General features: G+C 45.5%; 3 protein-coding genes across 3 annotated transcripts in view; 1 reads left to right on the top strand and 2 right to left on the bottom strand.

Moving 5' to 3' along the window:
• Positions 1-949: 949 nt before the first annotated feature.
• On the bottom strand, positions 950-2,146 carry TENT5C (terminal nucleotidyltransferase 5C). Its single transcript, XM_035540453.1, has one exon. The coding sequence runs from the start codon at positions 2,144-2,146 to the stop codon at positions 974-976; it is 1,173 nt and encodes a 390-aa protein (XP_035396346.1). The 3' UTR covers positions 950-973.
• Positions 2,147-11,074: 8,928 nt separating this feature from the next.
• On the top strand, positions 11,075-15,431 carry DUSP12 (dual specificity phosphatase 12). The gene is made up of 6 exons (XM_035540365.2): positions 11,075-11,636; positions 11,730-11,843; positions 11,925-12,043; positions 13,092-13,188; positions 13,916-14,102; positions 14,696-15,431. The coding sequence occupies exons 1-6, from the start codon at positions 11,095-11,097 to the stop codon at positions 14,855-14,857; spliced, it is 1,221 nt and encodes a 406-aa protein (XP_035396258.2). The 5' UTR covers positions 11,075-11,094; the 3' UTR covers positions 14,858-15,431.
• Positions 15,432-15,645: 214 nt separating this feature from the next.
• ATP6V1A (ATPase H+ transporting V1 subunit A) overlaps positions 15,646-19,663 on the bottom strand; it is a 29,798-nt gene continuing 25,780 nt past the window's right edge. The window contains exons 14-15 of the mRNA XM_035540362.1: positions 19,411-19,582; positions 15,646-17,909 (exon numbers count right to left, since the gene is read on the bottom strand). Of these exons, the coding sequence (XP_035396255.1) occupies positions 17,817-17,909; positions 19,411-19,582 (265 nt within the window). The 3' untranslated portion in view covers positions 15,646-17,816. The remainder of the gene's footprint in view (positions 17,910-19,410; positions 19,583-19,663) is intronic.

Below are 19,663 nucleotides of genomic sequence, written 5' to 3'. Positions count from 1 at the left end.
GACTACAAGTTAGTGGTTTTTTTTTTTTGCCTGCTGTGGACCCATGAGGAAGAAAGTTAAGTCACACTTCAGTGTAAGAGCTGTGCTACTTTCCAACTGTGCCAATAACTGTTTTGAAAGATACAAAGACTTTATCTTAAGCCTATACTTAATAGTATTTTCCCATCCTCACCATTCAAACAGCGGTTCCAATTTAAGGTTTTAATGCCTTATTCCAAGGACTTAGTAATTTTTTTAATCAGGTTTTGGTACATGTTTAGACAAGCCACCTTCCATCCCTTTTTGTACTCAAGAAAAGTTTAGCCAGCTCATGCTTTAGGGACAGATTTACTAACTCATCTTCAACTTCCAAGATGTTATCTTGAACTTGAGGCAGGACCACACACACCCATGTACTATGGGAAAGAACCTTTAGGCCCTCTACAAGAGGGACTATATCCATACCGTTATCAGTTCTACACAGCCAGAAAGTAGAAGCAGCCCAAGCATGACACAAGCCCACTCTTGCACAATTAGTTCAATAGAAAGCTGACTAAAAATTGAACTGAGGAAGTATAAAGTAATGAGATTAGGCAATAGAAAGCAGAGTTTAGGATCAACTTCTGCTCTGCACAAGACATTTTCCAGTCTTTGCTCTATTAACTAACCCAGTTTACTGAATACTCCACTTAGATGACATGTTAACAGCTATTTCCAAGACTGGTACCTAGTTTTGTAACTATTCCTCTAACATCTGGCTGCTGGTTCTCTTCTCCCAGTGAGGAGGTAATAAGGCTTCTTGGCATTTGTAGAGATATACTGAAAAGGTTCTTCACACATCACCCAGCTGTGTATTCCTACCGCACACCAGGAAATGGTTAGTCCAACAGAGTCATATTTATTAGAAAGCCTCCAACCAGCAGTCATTATATATATACACACTTGACAGCTTGGCTTTTAGTAGCCTCCACTCAAGAACACTGGAGTGAAACGATCAATTGCAAGGCAACCAAGTCGGGTAGGACTGGCTATATGGCACGGGAGCATTCGCAAGGTAGTAGTTGCTGAAGTTCACATCACTAACATAAGGTGCTGGCTGGTAATAACAGGTAACAGTAGTGGCATTAGGGATGATGTTCTGTTCTGCCAGTACTCTGAGTGCCAGCAGAGAAATCAAGTTGAGAGTCTGTCTTCGCTCATGCCCCATGAGACATACAGTGCTCTCATTCACCACCCTGCGCAGAATCATGAGGTAGTCATATTTGCTCCTCTCTTCTTTGGAGAAGTGGTTCTGGAGGTAGGTCTCTAGTTTGCGCTGCTGATCCAGGATGTCTGGGAAGTCTATGAAGAATCGGGAGCACATGTAGCGCTCCAATGTTTTGATCTCATCTTTATCCATGGGCCTGAAGTCTCGCACTAAGAGGTTACTATACTTCAGAAGTCCACCACCTCGGATCTCTTCAGGATTTTTGGTAGCTATCAGCTTGTTCTGGAGGTGATCAAAAGCTGCTTCGAAGTCTCCATACATACTCTCCCCAATCACAGTTGGATGGAAGTGCTCTGACATGGGGTTTTCTGAGTAGTCATAGTAGAAAAGCAGGGAATCCAGTATGATTTGGAAAGAGTCCACGCTGAACTCGAACTGTCGTCTTATACAGTCCACAAACTTCAGCTCCACATTCCTACCATGTTTGTTGGAAAGTGATATCAAGCTCCAACGGTCCGATTCTGTTGACACTTTAACTAGCTTCTGGATGTAGGCTTCCTTCAGTGTTACTGGACTGATTTTTAGCTTGCTTACTCCTTCTGGTAAGAAATTCAAGAGGGAGCGCAACACCACATCTCGAACTAACTGAAACTCTGCCTCACTTGGAAGAGAAACTTGAAAAATGAGATCCAGGTCTTTGCATCCCAGACCATTATCCTTGACCAGGACATGGCCAGCTGCAGAGCCATTCAGACGGACATCATGTACTGCAATGCCTGCTTCATTCAGCCTACTCCGAACAGTCTGAACAATGTCCTTCAGAGTTATCTTCAGCGTCGGGAAGTTACCTCTTCCATGGATTGGGACCACCTCTGTAAGAACCTCATGCAGACGGCTGACCTGCTCCCAGTTCAGTACGCTGCATGACATGCAGTCTGTATTACTTCCTTTGCTTGCCATGTTAAGGTTTTTCTTCTCCAAAGAAACTGTAAGGAGGTGGGGGAGGAAAAAAAAACACCACGAGTTAGACTTTTGGTTTGCACTTCCTAAATATACATCCTATGCTCTGCTTGCTGTCTACATATAGACCCTAAAGAGAAATAATTGTACAGACTAATGATTATCAGCAAGCCTTTCATCTGAAATGATGCTCTATTTCCCTACTTGTTCAGGCAAAAAATGTAGTTGTCTGTGTCCTTCTTGGTGATGCAGAGTTAAGTACTGCAACACAGCAGTACATTTCAAAGGGAACTTTTTAATGAATAATACAAATAAGCTTTGCCCAGGTTTCCAAGATCTGCAGTACCAGCTGAAGCCAGTGAGAACCATAAGCACAGAACACTTTCAAAAGCTAACATTGAACTTGTTTCATTATAGGTAAAGCTCAAACTTCTCTTGAACTAACACAACAGTGGAAAACACTCAGGTGTTTTAGTTCCAGGACTTAGAGATCCAATTCACTGAGGAGCACTTCAATTATGCTAGAGACACAAGATAGTTTTTCACAGAATTTTTTTTTTTTTTTTTTTTTTTTTGCTTTCTTAGCCATCCAGTATCTCCCTCTTACAGGCTAAGGAAGAAGTCCACCTTGCTCCTGCAAAAAACTATAGAACTTCAGCATCTTGGACAGAACTTCAGCTATAAAGCCAGATAACAGAACTTTTAAGTTTGCATTCCAGTCTGTAAGCAATTCTTTTTCAGATACACTACATAATCAAATTACCATTTGGGCAATATTCCTACTTTCCCTGACCTTTTACTCATTTGTGGAGGGAAAACAAGCTCGTAAGAGCTGGCATATATTCAGATGGGATTAAGGCACACATGTCAGCTCTACACTAAGGACTTGAGAACCTCAATGACCAGATTTTGTCACAGCCTAGTCCAAGCTTTAGCACTTTAAGGAGTGCTGTCACAGCTCTTGTAATGGTTGAGCAGATATTCTCTTGTACTTCAGTGGCTTGTTTTGAAGTATGTCAGTACTTCTGTATACTCTACAGTCATGCAACTCCAACTGGAGTTAATACACTTTCCTGTTTTAAGTGTTCCAGCTTTCTATTGTGGCCAGGTGCTCCCTGACAGCTACAGACTGAGGTCTCACCTTCATCTGCCCCAAGTACTTGTGAAGGCTGCACTGGCAGCTGCCAAGGTCAGACTACTCAGACTTAGCGCAGTTAACTCTTGCCTACTATGAACTGTTTAAAAAACAACCATACTGTTTCCCAACATGAATCAGCACTGCATACGGAACACTTTAAGCGAGATTCAAGCAGCAGCTATTGTTATCTCTTGCTTGTCACTCTCCACCTTTTAACTCCCAAGAAGCTCATTTGATCTGTCACCTCTAAGAACACAGTCAAATCCTAAAGCAGACAAACAGCAATGTAAAAGTGCTCCGGGGGAAGCAGTTCCTGTCCTTGGGCATAAGCGGCTGCACATCATATCAGCTTCAGTAGCCATGAAACAAACTTGTGATTCATAAAATAATTAATCCAGGACAAAGCAAGGGTTTCTTCAAACTCAGTACTTAAAGCTCCAACACAGCATAACCCCAGAGGCATCAAGGCTGACAGGAGTTGCCCTCAGGGACTTCAGGCATGTTAAAATACACTTTCACCTTAAAACACTATCTTCATCAAAACCTTCTGATCACTACACAACATGGGAGTCTCTCATGACTTCTAGCTCACGCTGCAAGTGCACAGGCTCCTCCTTTCCATCTGTGGGCTCCTTAGCAGCTAAGGCAAGGCACACAGCACACCAAGCAACCAGAGAGGACTTCTCCAGCAGAAGCCTTCCACCCCACCGCCCGTGCTTGGTTCTGCTTGAGCGTTTTTGTGCATGGGGCATAGCGTGCACTGCCGTCCTTGCCAGCACCTGCTGAGGAAGATTTCACCTCCACAGTTCAGGGGAGAGTTTAATTATTGGGCTACCAGCCTAGGAAACCTCTCACTCCGAAATCGCTCGCATGCTTTGCCTACTCTGCGAGATTTAAGTTACTGACAACAGGAGTGAGCGGCTGCCGGCAGCCCCGCCACCGGCTGCGCTCCCCGAGCCCTTATTACCAAGGGAATAATGAACACGCCTGCCCCAGAGGCTCGCACAGCCTCGCCCGGCGGCCGCAGCGAGGAGCTCCGCGCTCCTCCCGCCCCGTCCCGGCCCCGCTCACCTCAGCCCGGCCCCGCCGCGCCGCCCGGCCCCGCTCCCGCGCACGCCTCCCTGCCCCCTTCGCCCGCCCTTTATGGCCGCGCCGCCGCCCCGCCTCCGCTCCTCCTCCGCCCTGAGGGGCGGCACGGCGGCTTCCCCCCGCACACGGACACACGGGCGGGCACACGGGCACAGTGCCGAGCCCGAAGATAGGGGGACAGGCTGCCTCAGTCACGGGGGGCCCAACGCCCCAACGGCTGTCCTGAGGAGACCCCCGGGGCAAACGCCGCCCCCGGTACGGGCAGGGCGAGGAGCTGAATATGGGGTGGTTTTCCAGCACCGGGTGGGTTAATGGGGTTTGGTTTATGTTCAACAGCCTGCACACAGGAGGGAAAGTGACTGGAAAGCACGGTCGGGAGTTAGGGAACAAAAACTGCACTTGCTGGTGGAAACCCTCAATATTTGGGCAAAAGAGGTGAAAAGGGATCTGGGGAGTTTGCTGTGCACCTAGCAGTGCCACAGCAGTGTTTGCAAAGCCTTGCGAAAAACACATCTGGAGTGCTCTTCTGTCATACACGCCAAGGAAAGATGAACTCAAACCTGAGCGCATGCAGAGAGCTGATCTTGTGAGAGGAGACTGAAAAGCTCCTCTTTTCTCAGCAAACAGAAACAGGCTTTCAGCCACCAAAACAAAAGCTGGGCAGGAATATGGGTGGGTTTATTTTGTTTTTGTATTTTTTCTCTGTGAGCACATTTGGCATAAGTAACAGGAAACAAGAAGATCTATGTGAATTAAAGGATAACATCGATTCAAGAATAACAATCAAGACAGGTTATCATCTTTTTGTCTGATGACATCATCATCCCTTCAGACTATTGCAGTAGAGAGGAAGGGGAGTAAAACTAACTCGTTTTAAGATGCTGCTAGATAACAAAATCCATAATACAGTTGTCTGTGGAGTTACAGGGTTGAACTTCTGAATCCAGGACATCTTTTTCAACATTTTTTTTCCTGTGCTTCTGAAACAAGAAAGAGAAATAGGGAACTCAAAAAGGAGTAATAGCAGAAATGACGGAGGCATAACCACCGGTAAGGAAGTGTCTCACTTGGAGGTTAAAATACTGAATGGTCTCCCCTTTTAAAAAGATGTTTTCAGCAGTACTTCTGCCTCAAATGCCACTGTCTATTTTGGATGGTATATTTTCTGTTCCCTCTTGGACAAACAGCAATTACATGTTGAAAAAATATTGTTTGTAATATTTATTTGACATCAATAAAGGCAAAGACACTTGTAGCACAATGATATTACAGATGTTAAAATACTGATAAAAGGTTCGTACTTTATTTGTTTAGAAGTTCTTGTTTCACAAAAGTGTAAAAACAAAGAGGTATCTCAGCCATATCTTAGACATTGAGTATGCTTCAGTGGAAGTGCAGAGCTCTTTGTAGTGAATTTAAACCTCCTGACAATACGCTTGCTCTTGTCAATTGCTATCCATTGATCATACAGGAAGGCCAGAGGGACTGGATTTTGAAACGCTGTTTAAAACCTGCTGGGGCAGACTCTTGTGTAGGTTGCAGGAGGAGCAAGGAATGCATCTTTGAGTAATGGATGTCTAGGGGAACGAGCCCATTTACCCCTGGCAGGAGCCAGCCTTCTGTTATCCATCTGCATCTGTGTGGTGGATTACGTGAGGATGGAAAACACGGGAACGCACAGCCCACTGGCGAGACAAGAGATTAAAAAGCATGGGCTATCGCATGAGTGCTGTGGCTGCTGAGGGGGTTCTGACCCCATCCCAGAGCACAGCCGTAATGCCTGACATTTAGGCAGGACTGACTTTCCCACTGTCAGCTCTAACACCAAGCCTAGGGAGAAGTGACAGGAGACAATCCCAGTCTCAGCAAACCCTCCTTTCTTTGAGAACAACTGGGGGACAGATTCCTGCTGAGAGGCACCATCTCCCTCTGCTCCTGGACAATCACCCTCTTGCCCTTCTCCCACAGCTGCTCCGTCCCTCATCTCTGCCTGCAACCCCAGTGCCTCCCCACAGCCATGCTTGCTCCTCTCCTGTCCGTAGCTTCCCTGTGGTGCGTTCCCCTTTGGGACACACTCTGTGGGAACCATTTCAAAGAGTTTTCAGAGAGGATGGGGAAGGAAGAAGGACCAAATGGGTGCTGGGACATTACTGTAACAGAGGGGAAAAAAAAAAAAAAAAAGAGTCTGGAAACCACCAAAAAAGAGGTAAGTATGAAGTTTTATAAACACAGAGCAACTTGTTCATTTTAATCCAGTAAATAGGGCAGCAAATTTGGCAGATGAAATGCTCTTAAAAACTTGTAAGTCAGCTCAGTGACCTGGCACTGTCAGATTAGTTTCCCTTCGTGATGCATTGCCGAACGTAATGTGTCACTGTAAATCTTGCCAGCTGCAACTGTTAAAGCCATAAAGTGAAGTACGGTTATTAATACACACTAGTAAAAGCTGTCATGCTCTATTCTGTAATTGAGCATCAAATCTGCAGTTGGAAAACATTCCCTTTTGTTTGACATATGGGGTAACTGCCTGTCTGCAGATACTGAGAGCATGGAGACAGGTAAGAACATCCCACTCACGTGGGGTTATTGTGAAATCCTTCTTCAGATTATCAGGAGCGAGCTCCTCTCTCTGTTAGTAGCTGCCTTTACAAGTCTTTGAGGTTTCCTGTGGGGAGATGCAGCAATCTTTCCTCCTGATGAATAAAAATAGACATGTAAAGTCCTGTATAGACCCACAGGGTCTAATGCTGGGAACAGTAGTGTTTCAGAAATCTGAGGTTAAATTTGCTACTAAAAGCACAGCAACAGCTGAAAGGTTGTCCAAGGAATGAGATGCTACTGTGTAGGGCTCTCCAGCTCCCACCAAGTTCCCAAGCTCAGCAAAAGCTGAGAGGTACTTCTCCAAGAGGCAAGAAATGCCACCAGGGTGTTTCACCAGCAGGACCCATGCAAAGCATGACCTTCAAGTGCCGGCTACATTGAGACCTGAGGAGGACACAGAAACTGAGCCATTGCCTCTCACAAATGTCTTAAGATGTGTTCCCACCTGTTGGCTCTTTCACACACAGCTTTGCTGTGTGCCATCTGTGGGCTACAGACTCTTCTTCTCATGAACTGTCTTGTGTATACTCAAAAATCTGCTTAAAAGCTTGAACAAACAGAGATACTTTTAAGCATGGTGACAAAGTACACTGGCCACATACTTCTGGTTGGGCAGAGACAGTTGTGCCTCAATTTGAGCCCCCGGCACTTTTGCTTCTGCAGTAGACCCAGTTTTGCTGATCCGGTTGTGAGGCTCTGGTGTGGGAAGCCCAGGGAAGCCCAGCATTTTCTTTCCCATTACGAATGAGCAGCGTTGAGATTTCTCCCACGTCAACCCTCCCTCATGATGCATGCTGAGATGGAATGCACTTGCTGGAGCGAGTGGGCAGTGGTCCGTCATCTGAGTTGTTTTTCCTTGCACCTGAGCTTGCCCCCGCTACTTAATTAGTCACACGGTTTCCCAGGACCCGGGGGAGAACGAACTGTTAAAAATTTCAGTGGCGTAGGAGAAGACAAAAGCTGAAGAGGGGGAGGAGAAGGGGGGGTTTGCAAATCAAACTGAAAAAAATATTTACTCTATTTTGGGAGTTGTGAGCAAACTCAGGATACATCACCATATGCTCAAGCTGCAGGTGGCAGACAGCAAAGGGGAGTTCACAGAAACAGTGAAGCTGTTTAGGGAGTGCAGCCTCAGTCGTGTGAAGCTCTTGCACACGAATTTTGTACTTTCCCTCACCACAGATTTTCACTTTGAAATTACAGCTTTTTCACATTCCTTCATCATCCATGGCTCTGGGAGCTGATGTACAGGAGTGTAGTGGTCACACCACACCTGTACCAACCCCACAGGCATCAGACAGCAGTCTTCTGCATGTGAGCCCAGTCTGTTGCTTCTGTCACTGTAAAAGCAAATGCTACTGGTCACCCCTACAATTTGAAGGCTAACAGACATGATTAACTATCTCTTAGTACTCATACAATACCGACATAAAACTCACAGCCCCTTCAATAACATGTACTTGCCTGCAGACTTTATTCAAATCCCTCAAGAGCTGGATAATCCAGTGTTTTGCCATAGTAGTTTGTTGCAACTGTTAGTTACTTTCACAAATAAAGGTCCACAAAGTTTGATCTGGTTTTAATTTTCACCTATCTTTATTTTCAGTATGCTTTTTTTTTTTTTCCATGCTAGATTATAGGGTCTTTTTTATTGAAAAGTTGTCTGAATTCTTTCTTTCTTTCGTTTGTTCGTTCGTTATTTTTTCAACAAACCCTTTTCTTCTAGCTGGTGGTAACTGGAAAAGGAGGTTTTCTGCATAATGTAGTTATGTAGTTTAAAATAATCTAAATTACAGCTATCAAAGACTCTCCTAACCCATGCTCAGAGGTCACGTTTATGCCACCGGGCAGTGAGGCAGCTCAGGGAACTGACCCAGCTGAAAACTGATCCAGCCAAAGAGGTCAAATTCAGCTGGGCTAGCCTGCTAACAGGGCCACCACGCAATCACGTGGGCACCAGCACAAGCATGGGAGGTGAGGCAGGTTGACAGCAGACTTTAAGCTGCCATGGACTTGCACTCTGAGAAGCCTTTGGGCTTACCTAAAGTACAGATACATCTTGGTCTGCTCCATGGGCCACCAGCACTGTGCAGGGAAACTCTACAGCCCTGGAAGCTGCTGTGTCCCAGCACAAGGCTGACAACCAGTGCATGATCCCCACTGGCATGGGTCATGGAGTCCTTGAAGAGCATGTGTGTGGGTAGCATCTCTGTCAGGATTTCTGCTGTGGCCTGTCCTGCAGCGTGACAGCTGCTCCTCCAAGCCCCAGATCCATCCACGTCTCTTGGTGGATGGGGATAACAATCTCCCTTCCCAGCAGGTTTAATCTCACCCTATCAGATCTGAGGTGACTGCCAGCCTCACCCCCTCCGTGGCCAGCTGGCATCCTACAATGATCTGAGGGGCCCCTGCAGACTGTTTTTGCAGCAGTTCAGCCTACAGCTGTCTCATACAGAGCTGCGCAAGAACAATCCTCCCAGTGACAGATAATCAGGGCTTTCAGGCTCTCTTATCTCATACAGGGGAGGTAGGGTAAGGTTTCACATCTCACTCTGGGAAGACAGCATTACCATACCTCTTTCTAATGAAACCCAACATTTTTCTTCTGTTTAGAAACTTGTCAAGCAGTCTATGGGCCTTTCTGACTATGCTGGGAAAAACTTGCAGCTACGTGCTAGAGATCACTTTAGACAAAGTTTGAGGAAGTAAAGTATTGGGATCTTTTGAGATAAGGAAAGGTTAAGGCTGTAGATGTGTTGCATGGTAATGTTTTCCACAGGTGTCCTGCTAAGACAGTGCATCTTCCTCTGTGGGAGTAAAAGTGAGTGCTCTATCTCCTTTCATCATACGGCAGGTCTGTACCCTATGCAGGGCAGAAAAAAGTAGCTGCACCAAGATTTCTGCATTGCTCCATAATCTTCCATGGCTTAACTTGCAATAAATCTTGGAATCAAGGAAGACATGTTGCCTCTGTCTACACTGCATCAGATTTCAGCACCAAATGCAAGTCATGGCCTGGTTAACAGTAAGAGATCAGAACAGATTTCTGGAGTTAGTTAGAACTCTCTTGCAGTTTAAAATCTACTTGTTGCATGAGAACCAGCATAAAGCAGATAAGCGTGACAGGTTTCAAGCTGGGACAGGCGTTTGATTTTTAGTGGCAAGAAGCTACTCAGAGGTTTTATGCAAGGCCCATGAGGAATTACTTGGTCTGGATTCAGTTTTAGGTTACAGTGAGAAGCATATTCAGTCCATAAGGTGTGTAATAAAAATGTTTACAGGAATGCAAAATCTGTGACAGTAAAAAGGTGCTTATAGTTTGAGTCCCGAATGAGAAGCCTCAGTCTAGAAAGAGTTAAAGCTAACTGCTGGTAGTTTTATTCTGTAAGTCAATTTTACTCCTGCTTATGTGGATGTGATTGTGTAACAGATTTTACAAGTGCACTGATTTTGTTTCCCAGCAGATTTTCTGTGTGGCTGATTTCCTGTAGAAGAACTCAGCTCAAATAAAGAACCCTGCTCATTGTGAGTGCCCTACAAAAGTAACACACAGGGAATGAAGGGCCCTCACAGCCCTATGGTTTGTTTTAATTTCCAAGCCAGCAATTCAAACACAAACCTGCATACCAGTGTTGGTTCCAGAGGCTTCCTAGATAAATACTCCTCCAGGCCTCCTTTCCTCACTGAATGTAATGGTTATATCACAGGACTACTTTGAGGCAGGATAGCAGAAATCTTAAGAAGTGTAGGTGCTAAGCTTTCCTGTAGTGACTGATCTCACCTTTAATCCGTTTGTCCACTCAGACCCCATTGTTTCAGCAATGTATCAGGAGTTTTATTAATGATGCCTGTTTTCTGAGTATTTGTAAGACCACAATACTTGATGCTTTCATGGTTTTCTCTGTAACTGGAATTCCAGAGCTGGAATGTTCACAGCCTCATCGTAGCACTTGAAAGGCTGGCAGCACTGAACATGTGCCATTTACTACTTCTCGCCTTACAACGCCCTATAAATACAGGTTAAAAAAAAAGGGGGGGGGGGGTTGGGGTAGAAGAAGGAGTGCCTCCTATGCTTCCCAATGCCACTCTGTGCCAAAACCTCTTTGGGCAGAAAGGGAAAATGCTATCTGTGGAAAACCTCTACCAAACTCTGTGCACGCCTTCTTTATCAGAAACCATCCTAGGCATACGGAGACCATTTACGCTACCACCACAGCAAAAAGAACCACAGCTAAATACCGAAGCGCTCCGCGGACTCCGACAGCTGCCAGCCGTCCCTCACACATCCGCACAGCCCCCTTCCCCCCCAATCCGCCATCTTGTGGGCGGCTGCCGGCGGCTGCCGCCATCTTGTGGGCGGCGCCGGGCCGCGGCCATGGCGGGCACTACGGCGGAGCCCGGTGTCAGCGGCATGGTGGCGGTGTCGGCGGGGCTCTACGTGGGCGGCGCGGAGTCGTGCTCGTCTCCGGCGTCGCTGGCGGCCGCGGGGGTGGTGGCGGTGCTCACAGTGGACGCGGAGGAGTCGCCGGCGGTGCCGGGGGTGCGGGCCCTGCACGTCCGTGCGCGGGACGAGCCCAGCGCCGACCTGCTGAGCCGCCTGGACGAGTGCGCCGCCTTCATCGGCGCGGCGCGGGCGAGCGGCGGGGCCGCCCTCGTCCGCTGGTGAGGGCCGGGGCCGGGGACTCGGCGGCGGGGCTGGCAGCCCCGGGCGGCGCCGAGGGCCGGCCTCGCCTCGTCCCGCGCCTTCCCTTGCAGCCAGGCCGGGGTGAGCCGCAGCGTGGCCGTGGTGACCGCCTACCTCATGAAGACGCAGGGGCTCGGCTGGGAGGAGGCGTACGCTGCTGTCAGGGCTGCCAAGCCCGATGTCGAGTGAGTGCCCGGCCGTAAGGGCGGAGCGAGGGGCGCTGCCCCCCGCCCGGCCTCAGCCCGCGCCCCTCTCTCTCACCGCAGGGTGAACCCGGGCTTCCAGGGGCAGCTGAAGCTCTACGAGGCCATGGGCTGCACGGTGGACAGCAGCAGCGCCCTGTACAAGCGGTACCGCCTGCAGATGCTCAGGGAGAGGTACCCCGGTGAGTGGGGGAGCCGGGGGGGCTGTGGGAGCGCCGCCCCTGCCAGTGGCACTCGAGCTGGAGGTGAAACTTGCCTCTGTGGTCTCTCAAAGGCCTGGGTGGCTGATGCTGGGTGATCACAGCATCATACGGTTTTTCTGCACTGTGCTTTTTTGCCCCATGGACCACACCAGGCATCCAGGTGGATCTTTCTGATGTGTGGTTACTTTAAGTTACCGTTGTTAGCAGTTTTAAGTCATGTGCCCCCATCTGTGGTTTCTGAACTGTGTTGCTGTGGTTCGTGACTGTCTTTAACTAGCTGTGCATCAGGAAGATCTCATGTGTCTTGTGTGCTGTGGGAGGGCAGCATGTGACTATGGTGGTGGGACATGGTTCAGAGATCATTAAAAAAAAAAACACACTAATTTCAGAGCCTGTTTGATGTCTCTCTGCATGGACAGCAAACCAGTGGATGTCCTTCCATAGGACATCTCAGGTGGGACGAGCATGATGTATCCATCCGTCCTTAAATGCACACGAGCACATCAGAATTACGCCACTTTACAGACTGAGCTCAGTGTTTGTTGACTGTGAGTACTGCGCTCAAAGTAGCTGGGCATAGTAGTTTGTCTGGCCTTGAGTTGGCCAGACAAACGTTCACATCATATTGTCTCTACACAGTTCTAGCTCATCAGTGGGAGAAAACAGGGTATTTGAGGTGTGTCTGAGACACAAATCTGTGATGAACTGTTCTCTAACAATTCCTCCTATGCTTTTATTTCCTGTTTAAATGAGAACACGGAGCAAAAGGCAACTAATTTACCTTTGTTAAGGCCACATTATAGATTCCATTTTACTGTGCTAAGTAAATCCCAATCTTAGTGTGGTGGGATGAGGCTGTTTTAGTTTGAGCTTACCTAATGGAATGGTTGAGTGAACAAATTAATGTGAAGAAAGTAGCTTTTACATACGGTGACTAGGGCAGAGGCATGGTGCTCTCTTCTCCCACTGTAATGTGTATCATGGCTTTATTGATCTGATTCGCAACTTAATATTGTCTGCTCTGCAGAACTTCAAGACTTACCTCGAGAAGTCTTCGCTGTTGATCCAACCAATATGTGTCAAACGCTGAACACAGAGGTTCTCTACAGATGCAGGAAATGCAGGTATTGAACCATTCATATTTCCCACAACATAGCATTTTGAAATGATCTCAAGAGGAAAATAGCCTGTGTAAATCAGTGGGTATGTCATTATTGTTAGAACAGGGATAAGATCTTGCATAAATTTCCATATAGCATGTGCCACAGAAATTAAACAAACAGAAGTAAATTGTGAAATACAAAACTGTAAATAAAAAACAAAAATACAAAAGTTGTACAGCACTTGTGCAGCCTAGCTCATCACATTGTACGGGAAGGTATAATTCTGCTTGGCTTTGTGAAGTTGCTTGCTCTGAAACTGTAATTTCTAGTTTGTTTTTGAAAATCATGTTCTCCAGAAAAAAACTTGACTCCATTTTAACTACTTTTTATGGATTATAAAGTAAAATACAAAGTCCTGCTGCTTCTTAGATGTAGATTTTTTTCAAGCATATGAGCTTAGATTTTAAATTTCAGTAGGTGGGAACTGTTTTAAAAAAGATCTATGTAGGAAACAGCATATAGCTGAAAACTACACAAATTGTAAGTTTTGCTAAGAAGCAGACCTAAACAGAGTCAGTACCTGCTGACTTTTTAGACTAAATGAAAAGAATGTAGGATATGTAATCCTATTTATTTACATATTGTCAAAAGGTTTTTGTTCCTGTGCTCCATTGTCTCTAAGTTTCCCCAGTAAAAACAAGCATTTTACTTTCTCTTGCTTTTTCCCCCCTTCTGTCATGGAGGACAGGCGCTCTCTATTCCGTAGTTCCAGCATTTTGTCCCATGTGGAAGGAGATGGACCAACAGCCTTTGTTCACAAGAGAATAACGGGGTCAACGCAACTTTGTGGCGGTGGCCCTGATAAGTGTACCTCTTACTTCATTGAGCCCGTGCAGTGGATGGAGCCGGCGTTACTAGGAGTCATGGAAGGACAGGTGAATGTGCTTTATTTTTGTTTGTTTTTTGCCAAGACAAAACAAACTTGCTATTCCCTCATGTGAAGGTCCCCACACACTGTCCTAGGTCTCCCAGCCTCTCCAGAATCAATTTTGCGGATTACAGACAGATTCTCAAATGTGAAATACCCTTTTATAAGGAAATGAGCTAGAGATCTTGTTGGCCTGAGAACACTAGCAAGGGTATTGGACAAGGGTATTCTGGTGTTTGCTTTTAGTATGAGAACGGGTTTGTGAGACTTATAAAGCCTACTGTGGTCTCAGGCTGACTGAGGCTTTCTGATGTCCAAGAGACTGGCATAACTCCTGGAACCAAACCAGGTCTGATTAGCTGCATTTCCACGCCATCCCTTCTGCCAGCACAGCTGTCTCCTACACCCTAGGGCATGGCAAGCACCAGCCTGTTTAGCTTTCTTTTTTTGCCTGTTTTTCAGACTGTTTTTCTCTGAAATGATACACGGGAAGGAGCTGGCTTAGTGCAGGTTGCCATAACTTAATGTACCACAGAATTACATTTTACACAGAACTACATCTGAATGCAGCTTATAACAGTTCATTTGTTTTTCTTGCAGCTTCTGTGTCCCAAATGCACGTCTAAACTGGGCTCCTTTAGTTGGCGGGGTGAGCAGTGTTCTTGTGGCCGCTGGGTGACTCCTGCCTTCCAGATTCACAAAAGTCGAGTGGATGAAGTGAGAACACTGCCAGTTGGTAACCTCCTCACTGCCAAAACCTGAACCCATCACGCCTCTTGATGGACTTCTAAACAACCACAGAGAAACGCTGCGTAGCCTAGGATTGCCCGGAACTGAGGTTGTGACTCGCACCCCCTTTGTAATACAATAGAATTACTTGAACCTCCTCAATTCTCACTTTCAGTATCTCTAATACATGATGTATATGCATGTGTGTATATATATATATATATATATATGTATAAAGGCAAAGCATGTCCCTTAAAGAGGTGTTACAGAGTGGTCAAAGATGTACAGAAATGTGCATGTGAGTGAGAATATACTATTTACAGGAGGTCTCAAATCCTTATATAGAAAGAACATTACCACGTTAGTTTAAGGGTGCGGACAGTAGTGCTACTAATCTGATACAGGAGTTCAGAACAATTTACCTAAAACAGGCATCTCAGATTTTAAGAGGGATATATGCCACAACATGATGTACAAGGCACGGAGATACATCAGGGCTTAGTAATGGTGCCAATGTTAAGGCACTTCACAAGGTGTTGCATTAGCATGCGTCACAGCAGGATCACAGTTATACTTCTATTACAATAAAGCACATACACTGCAACGTGACACTTTTCAGATGTCGTCTGAGGAGATTATATAAGCTACTGGAGTGGGGGAACTCAGGTAAAGTGTCCCTGCTAAGTTGTTTATTCCAAGTTGATTTAAAAAGACCCCAAAAGTAAGATTTTAAGGAAGGTGTACGCTTTGCTTATGGTATGCTGTGAACACCACTGTGGCACAGCTTTGGTTTGACATCAGAAAATGGGACGGGTAGGAGCTACATTAAATCCATTTTATTCTCATTGACTTCAACAATTTTTTTAATCTTTTTTTTACACAATTTCCAGCAACATACATTATGAAATATACAAGATAAAGTAGGCGGCTGGGTTCTGCCCATCTTTTCATTCTTCCCACCTCTGTGGAGGGAAGACTTGCAGTACACAGTGAACATCAGAATCTCAACACTGAAAACTGAGACACAAAAAAAAAAAAAAAAGACAAAAATATATATATGAAACTGTTTGAACTGGTCACACGTCAGGGCCAGGTACAGCACAATAAATATTAGAACTGCATTATCTTAGACATCTTCTGTAAAGTTTATAACATCCTCTATTTAAAGAGATAAGAACATCTGTTTTCTAGCATGAAATGCTACATAGTACAGTGCTGAAGGGTATGAACAACGAGGAATCCAGCAAGAGCTTGAGTGGTGACTACTCATTCACACATGCTCATTGTTAAAATAAGCAGCATTCATTGAAAGTTTAGTGAACTGTAAACCTAACCATTCACTACCAGAATATCAGCTGTAGTAGTAGTTTCTTTTGGGAGAACCAAAAATAGTAAATCCATTTAAGTTTCGGCTGGGTTTTCCATGGCAAACAGCGAGCTGATACTGTAATGGAAGTGGCAGCATTTGGTCCTTAGCGCCAAGATCCCTTTGCACCATTACTATTCAAAGCTGGCAGTTGGTGGAAAAACACTTCAATGCAGAATGAACGTTTACACAACCATGCCACTACCAGTGTCATCCACAACAGTTACTGTTTCGTGACCGTAACAAGTCAGCAGATGCCAGCCGGGCACAGTGTTGCACAACAAAGAAGTGTTAGATGCTATTTGACACAAGTGAGAGTTCAAAGACTGGAGAAAATGACAGCATCTTTTTCTCTCTCTGCAGCAATGATAGGAGTGCTGACACCTGAAGTTCAACAGGAAGGCTGCTCTATGCTCACTCCTCATCTCAAACTAGTTTTGCCAATAAGCAAGCCCAAGACAAAGCAATTTCAGCTGCTTGACAGACTGTGCTTCCAGAGCATAGTGCAGAAGTCACCAGTTTCTCTTGCATCATAATCAAGAAGGCAGAAGTAAATACACTTTGTACTGTCGACCTTCCTCCTCCTCAACCCCTATCCCCAGAAGCTTAACATCATATAATATTTTTATGCAAGAACTGAGGACCTGTGCCACTGCCAAACAGGCCAAGTTGGCAGAGGTGGAGCGGGAAGGTTAAGCACATGCTTTTCTTTTCCTAAAGACGACCTGGACACTGCACTGGAGGCAAGTGTTGGTAGAGAGCACCACCTAGGAAGGACTGTATTCCTGGTCCACACATGGAATCACCACAGCCTGTTATGGCCTGTAGTACGAAGCAGCAGTAACACGCTTCACAAACTAAAGCAGCTGAGTGTTGTGAAATTTTATGGGGTGAGTGAGATGCAAGAAGGCAAACATTGTGGAAACCGAGCACCTATGGCTTTGACTTTAGCTGATGCTCAGTCCAACAGTCCCATCTGTATTAAGTAGGAAAATAAAATTCTGTTTCTCCAGTGTACAAAAGCATACTGGCTACTTGTACATGCTCATCTTCTAGTCAGTCCTTTCTTGGAGAGAGCCAGAACTACCACAATTCGATACCGACAGGCTCAGTTGAAGGTTGCAGAAAGGACAGGGTAGTGAAGAACTTTGGTCATCACAGTATGGTCAAAAATTCTGTTTAAGAATAGGGAGTTTCATGATAGTCACTTAGCAAAGTGCTAGACCTAAATGCCCTTACCACTGCCAGCTCAGACTGTACCACATGACTGCATTAAGATCTACACCTCCTCTGCCAGTGCAGCTCAGTTGGTTGGATCCCAGAGCGAGAGACCGCTTACCAAGAGAGCTGGGAGAGGGCAAGGTGAAATTTTTCCCGCCCTAGAAGCGTACAACAGCATTTCTTCACTCAGCCGGGCCCATTCGCACGTCACTCACCATTTCAGACACACAAAGCAATGCTGAACAAACTAAGAGGAATGTTTTGTAAAGACACTGAGTATGAACAGGGAAACATAGGGCTATTTATCAACTCAAGTACTGTTGCATCATTCTTGTAAGGTAGGGAAGCAGAGGAGTTGAGATGAGGAATTCAGAGGACAAAACGGAGTGGTTGCAGAGGCCGAGTCTAGTCTTCCAGACTGCGAAACGCATTCTGCATATCCTCAAACAGTTGAGCATAGTCTGCCTTGATTTTTGCTTCACCATCTTTGACAGGGTCCTGGAAAACAACACAGTGGATGAACAGATCAGTCTTGAAAAGCCTCCGGTATTCAAGACAACCCTGCTTTGCCAGTGCTATAGTTTCTTGACCTTAGCATTAACACCTGCTAACTACAGAGCAGGCATTTATAGCTCCATGTCTGCTTTCTGTCAGTCCTTTGTCTCAGCAACAGCCACAAGATTTAAATCTCATCCACTTTCCACATTCAGCGAGCAGGCAGAGTGGATACTGAACAGAGAATTACTTGCATGAGCAGTGCTTACTTTACCTACTGAAAAGCAACTGATTTGGAGAGGATCCAATAACACTTAGCATCTTTTTTAATACTGTGTGATCCAAGAGCTGCAGTAATTCATACCAGCTCCTGTCCCGAGAGCAAATGGAGTAAGGTTCTTGTTACTCAGAGAAATGCTCTGCTGTATTTTTTGGGGTGCATTCCTTGTAAATGCAAGAGTTACTTTGCCATCACTCAGATGTTGATCAGTTAATTAAAATGGCCCTGTGAAATCGTAACAAGCTCAAGGACATCTTTGAACAGCTGCATGTTCCTCAGAATACCTTTCATGAAGGACAAGGGCAAATACTGTAACAATCAGCCTTGTTCTGAGGCTGCAAGGCCTTCCCTGTAAGAAGCAACAGCGGTCAAGCTATGAAATCTGTTAAATGTCTTCACCATTCTCTTCTTAGCATTATGTTCCTTTAGGTCAACTCAGCTATTGGTAAACACAGAGCACTTACAGCTACGGATTGCATTACCTATCACTCCAAAGTACACAGACAGCAGGACATTTAAATTCACACGCCTTTTAGGCTGTTGCTCAGGAAACACATTTTTTCTTTCATAACTATTACTGTATTAGAGGGCCACCTCCACATAACATTTTAATTCTACAGATTGCATTTTTCAGTCATGCCTATCCACTGCTATGCTGTATGCCAGATGTCTTCTAGTGGCCAGGGTTTGTAAATGAAAGTATTACTTCCCCTATTTCCACATAACCAGCTCTCAAGTAAGCTCACATGCCCAAGTGTATCTTGTTACGTTCTTGATGTTTTCAGAATATATACCAGGGATCTGCTTGTTGCAGAAACAAGCCAGTACCCTGCAGGAATAGAACACTGGCAACACAAGAATGCTCAACTTTAAACATAATTTTATTTCATGGCATTAATTCTTGAAAGATTTGTGATACTGGCTCATAAGAGTTTTAAAATAAGCATCACATTTTTTACAGAATATTGCTTAGCTACTTCAACATCAGACAGCGCCACAGGTTACTGTCCTAGCAGTAAATGCTACTACCAGCATGCTATGCATGAGTTTTAAGAGAGGAGTAGGAACACTGCACTATAAATGATGGATACCGAAGTTACTCAGAGGGTAACCCAGTGAGTAGAGCTGTATCTAAAACAACCTATGACCACGTTTGAGTAAACAGCTTTTAGAGGCCCTGGTAACTCCCGATAAGGAGTGCAAGACAGTTCCTAACAAACATACCTTGAATTTCATGGAGGTAAGTCTGTAGAGGATTTCACTCATGTTCTCTCGGATGATGGACCACGTGATCTTATTGTCACTCTGGGCTGTGGTTTCTACAGCACGGCGTGCCATGTCATAAAACGCAATCATATTGGAAAGCATTCCCACTGTTTTATAGAAAGGGCAGAATCTGATGGAACAGAAGAAGATTCATCAGGCATCTTGGAACAACTAACAGGACTAGCCTTTGCTCCTGCCTTCACAACAACTC

This window comes from Cygnus atratus, chromosome 1, assembly GCF_013377495.2.
Source record: "Cygnus atratus isolate AKBS03 ecotype Queensland, Australia chromosome 1, CAtr_DNAZoo_HiC_assembly, whole genome shotgun sequence".
NCBI classification, from domain to species: Eukaryota; Metazoa; Chordata; class Aves; order Anseriformes; family Anatidae; genus Cygnus; species Cygnus atratus.
This window is presented reverse-complemented; position numbering and strand designations above follow the sequence as displayed.